A 5,172-nucleotide genomic window follows, 5' to 3' on the forward strand; every position below is an offset into this window, starting at 1 on the left:
ACTGTATCCCTTTCAACAGCCCAGGCCTGTCTTTGAATTCTGTGAAGACATTTGTGAGGGGAGAAAAGGATGTATTGATCATTACATAAAGGACATGGATAGAAAAACTGTTTACAGTTTTACATAATAATTAATGTATACAGTAGAACTGAAATACAGTATATATAGCACACTCACTTTTTCATTCCTGAATATTCTTACTATTGATGCCACAGTTGATCTTCAACAGCGCTCCCATAACATGTTATTGTACCCAAGAGTATTATAGCATAGACCATTTATGAAGGCTTTGAATAAATATATATTACCCTTATGACAATTTAAATGCCCCCCCCCCCCCCTAATTTTATACAGCAATCAATTTATATCCAGTTATGTGTTTTTAACATCAATATTGTTATTGACATCTGTTTTTTATTTAGTTTTTAGTTTGTTAACATATTGACAACCAGGTTAATGAATCTTAATCAGGTAGTTTATCACCTGTTAAATGTTTTCTTGATTGCTTGAGCACATTTTCCAAACAGAAGTCACTATTGCAAAACAGTTAACACAGTCTCCTAGACTGAATCACAGTTTCCAAAATGCTAATAAGACACCAAAACATAGAATACATGTCCAACAAAAATACCCTATACCAAAACAGCATAACTTTCATCTCCCAGAATGTCATGTCTATCGATCATTAAACAATGGCCCAATGAACACTAACAGCAACTATACTCTAACATTGCTAACCTATTGTGTGTGTGCGCGCAACTTTTGAAACTATAATTAAGTTATGTAAAGGCAATCCACTACCACCACATGGTCTGTTCTTGTTGCCGGAAAAGATAATACCAAAAGAAGACCATAGTAGTAAGGATTTCACTCAAGAGCAAAAGCTGCAGCAAATATCTTTACTTTATTGTAATTAAATAGATTATGGGAAGGTGTGTAAGAACAAGTTCACTAGAGATTTCAACACACATGGTTATTGTTGCTGTCAAGTGGACATCTTGTACAGTATGTCCAAAACAGTTAGCTTACAAGATCTACTGTTTTTGCTACATTTGTCATATGACATGTATTAACCTCGCGTCACCAGGCTTTCCACCTCGGAGGAAAGCCCAGGCTATGACATGTATAAAATAGAATAGAGCTTTCGTGAAATATGGAAATATGAGATTTCCCGACAGCAACATTATTTTGATACCACTTTGACCCGGTCATTACTTTTACTTTTACTTTCACTTTTACATATTGGTATTCCCATCATCTGATGTCTTTTACAGTAAGGACCTGGTCAGCATGTGGCTACATGCACTTACACTGTTGACATTGCTAAACATATATTGTGCTCTTGAATTACTGCTGTCTGGTGTTCTTGAATCAAAGGGCATTGTTGGCAACAACCATACCCACTATGGCAGTTTCTTGCTCTGCATTGAAAACTGTACCAGTGTACCCCTTTCAACAGCCCAGGCCTGTCTTTTACTTATGTAAAAGACATTTATGAGGGGAGAAAGGGTGTATTGATCATTGCATAAAGGACATGGATGGAATAACCGTTTTACATAATTATAGTTTACAGTAGAACTGAAATACATATAGCACAGTCAACTTTTTCATTCCTGAATATTCATACTATTGATGCCACCGTTGATTTTCAGAGATTGGTCTGGACCCGCTGCCCAGCTTATCTCATTAAAAGGATGTGATTGATTGCGTGATCAATGGTACAGATTTAATCAAGACATTGGCTCTTTGTCTTCCCCTTTGAGTTACTCTTCCATCACACATCCTCTATGGGCCCCTCTTCCTCTCCTTTGCAGTTGTACTTGATCTCTTTGCTCCATTCTTCTAAACACCAACTCAGAGACTTTTATCCATGGATAAGGACTGATTGATTGTTGATTGAATGAATGTACAAAGTCAAATGTAAATGTCCATGTTCTGCATAATGACAAGTATAGGCATGTTACGTAAGAGCATGTCAGATGTGATACATTAAAGTACAGCTGTAAGACAGGCCATATCCCGTAATTTAAATAGTTTAAACATACTGTACCACACTTCAGTGCCTGCACCTGACAGTGTCCATAACTTACAATATACAACAGCTTCTTCTCACAAATGTTGCTTTTTTGTATTATGATCTTTAATGATTAAAACACATTACCTATTCACCAACACCCAAGACCTTTTTATTCAGGCCTTGGCTTCTGTTCTGCCACTCTCAAAGCGATTTAATTTGGTTCAACTGCAGGTTTCCATGTATTACACACAACAAGAAAGTGTTGAAAATGAAAGGGTAATTATTCAATTTCAGAGGTTGCAATTACTCATCCTTTGGACTGAGCCATGGGTATTCCAGAGTGACTTCCTCTCCTTGGCAGAGGATTTCCTAGGTCAACAAAGTGTGTTTTATTCAGCCTTATACAATTTACAATTTAGGCATTTAGCAGACGCTCTTAATCCAGAGCGATTTACATTAAGCAAGAACAAAAAGCATGGCAATACATCACATACATAAAAAGTAGTTATTATAAATCATACGTAAGCTAAGAAACTATGCATATATACTTTATAGTGCTGTCTACATAAAATGCTATACGTCTACATAAAATGCTATCTAAGTTACATAAATTGAGCCTTTGCATACGCCTGTAAGATCATCGGGTGCTACGGGCCATGATGGAGTCTGAAGAGGTGGGTTTTCAGACTACGGCGGAAGATTGGGAGTGAGGCTTATTCTAACCACTTCTGATGCAATCTTGGAGCCTGTGGTGTGGGAATTCCCTTTTTAATATAATCGAGGGTGGGGGGTAACTATTTTTAAGGTTGTTGTCAGATGGCATTATAGCACTGCATCAATACAGCGCATATTGCTACTGCGGCCCTTGAGTGACAACAGCCTCCTTCAGCAGAACATTTCTCACGTGTGGAATTGTTTGTCCTGTCTGTGGAAAACAATTTAGAATGTTATCGTTGATTTGATATTATGGGGCCATAATCAAAAACAGATTAGAGAATGTGCCTTACTTTTTGTATTACAGAAATATAAAGAGGAGAAAGCCAGAAAGGCTAAGAGGAGGTCAAAACATTCCCTGCTGGAGTTAGGTAACACTTGCCAGGAATGGGCTGCAACTCCATGGAGGATGAGGCAACAGCTGGGGCCAAAGGGTGTATAAATATCAACTCTGTCTCTCAGTCAACCACCATACAGAGGAGGCACTCAAACGACTCGAAGAAGGCATCACAGCCCAATAATTAATTTTAAGATTTTGAGGTAGTCTTCAGTGACTCGACACCCATGAGAAAGAAGACCTGTCGACCCTGACATTCAAAGGATTGAATAAATAAACTATCTAAACTAAGGAAAGGAAAATGAAGGCATTCAGCATTGCAGTTGCAGTGACACTCGTGCTCGCCTTTATTTGCATTATGGAGAGCTATGCTGTCCCCATTACTGGGGTAAGTATTTGAGTTAATCAACCTGGTGTCTGTCAAAAACAAATTTTTAATAGTGAAAAATAGCAGATCTACAAGCTCACAAGTTTCAACGCGACACGATGTGACGCAGTGTGATGTGGCGTATTGTGACGCGTTGTGAGCTTGTATATTGTGTCTTTTCACTATTTCAGAAAAAAGGTCTTAAGTAGTTAAGCTCACATCATTTGCTTGTTAGCTATAAATGATTTGTCAGCAAATGCATACGACGTTGTTCCTGAATGCACTTAATTCATTATCAGGTACAAGAGCTGGAGGAGACAGGGAGCAATGACACTCCGGTTGCAGAACATCAAGAGATGTCAATGGAATCGTTGATGGTATGTTTCATTTACAGAATGAATTAAACCAATTACCGTGAGCAAATTAAAACCTTAAGTGGATGTGTTTTCCCAATGGAGTGCCACTCTGCTTTTGCCGCAGAATGAGCCATCTGTGTGTGTGTGTGTGTGTGTGTGTGTGTGTGTGTGTGTGTGTGTGTGTGTGTGTGTGTGTGTGTGTGTGTGTGTGCGTGTGCGTGTGTGTGTGTATGTGTTAATTTCACTGTTAACTGAGTGTAAAAATGAACACTCGTGATTTTGCAGTGCATTGTGTGTATGTGTATAACCTACTGTGTACATCTAGAGATGTAAACACCATGCGTCACTGTTTTTTCCCCCACACAGATGCCAGGTCACACCAGGCAGAAGCGCCAGCTCTACATGCATACGTGCATCTGGTGCTATAGCTGCTGCAAAGACCAGCAGGGCTGGGGGCCCTGCTGCCGATTCTGAGGATTCCCTCTGATGACAACTGCAACCTTTAACTTATTATGCTGACATAAAACAAATTGACCTCCTGTCTTATATTGCTTAGTTTTGTATGATGTTTGTCAATGTGACAAAAGTAGATGTGTTGGAACTAATTAAAATAAGGGCTACTCTTTTCTATTTATTTTGTTGTAAGATTCTAATATTTTCACCATGCTTTTTTTTACAAGCATGACAATGTCTTTATCTAAATTTGGTCCAAAGTCTGCACTTGGTGCTAAATAAATATAGGTTAACTGAACAGTAGAATAAAACTGCCTTGATGTGTTGTTTATCATTACCGCAGCACTAAATAGGATCCATAGCTCACTGAATTCAGAGACACCACAGTGATTTCCATTTTCAAAGTTAACTATGGTTCCAGATTGTAAATTATCTCAATATTTGGGAGTGACAAAATACTAATAAGTAACATAATTGAGATTTTACCCCTTTATGTAAACTAAGGTGTTGGTGCTTTTTATTATAACTGCCATGAAGACTGCATATCCAAAATGCTATATATCCAATCTGTAAATCAGTAGCCTAACTAATACATTTATCAATAGATCTAATATCTCTAAGAAAATTGGTCTGTCTGTAGAAGTGTCATTTTGTCAACTCAGGACTTATGCTAATGTAGAAGATGTACAATAATCAGTTTGTGCAATGCATCATTTCATAGATATCACATTATTGACATTCAATAACACGTTACTGCAGTGAAATTTGTTCTCCACATTTGACGGTGAGCCGCAGCGTGCGCCGCGCTCAGGAATCATTAGTTGATTTGACCCCCAATCCAACCCTTGATTCTGAGTGCCAAGCAGGGAGGCATTGGGTCCCATTTTTACAGGCTTTGGTATGACCTGGCCAGGGATCGAACCCCCGA

At 38.4% G+C, this 5,172-nt stretch overlaps 1 protein-coding gene across 1 annotated transcript; it reads left to right on the top strand.

The window, feature by feature from the left end:
* The first annotated feature begins 3,219 nt into the window (after positions 1-3,219).
* LOC306925646 (hepcidin-like) lies at positions 3,220-4,400 on the top strand. Its single transcript, XM_079504612.1, has 3 exons — positions 3,220-3,456; positions 3,735-3,812; positions 4,158-4,400. Exons 1-3 carry the CDS (start codon positions 3,370-3,372, stop codon positions 4,263-4,265), a joined length of 273 nt encoding a protein of 90 aa, XP_079360738.1. The 5' UTR covers positions 3,220-3,369; the 3' UTR covers positions 4,266-4,400.
* Positions 4,401-5,172: the final 772 nt, after the last annotated feature.

Source organism: Electrona antarctica (genome assembly GCF_951216825.1).
Source record: "Electrona antarctica genome assembly, chromosome: 6".
Lineage (NCBI taxonomy): Eukaryota > Metazoa > Chordata > Actinopteri > Myctophiformes > Myctophidae > Electrona > Electrona antarctica.

Coding starts and splice junctions, on each gene's coding strand:
- LOC306925646 (XM_079504612.1), top strand. CDS start 3,370: ATGAAGGCATTCAGCATTGCAGTTGCAGTGACACTCGTGCTCGCCTTT. Junction 3,457..3,734: donor ATGCTGTCCCCATTACTGGG/GTAAGTATTTGA, acceptor ATTCATTATCAG/GTACAAGAGCTGGAGGAGAC. Junction 3,813..4,157: donor TGTCAATGGAATCGTTGATG/GTATGTTTCATT, acceptor TCCCCCACACAG/ATGCCAGGTCACACCAGGCA.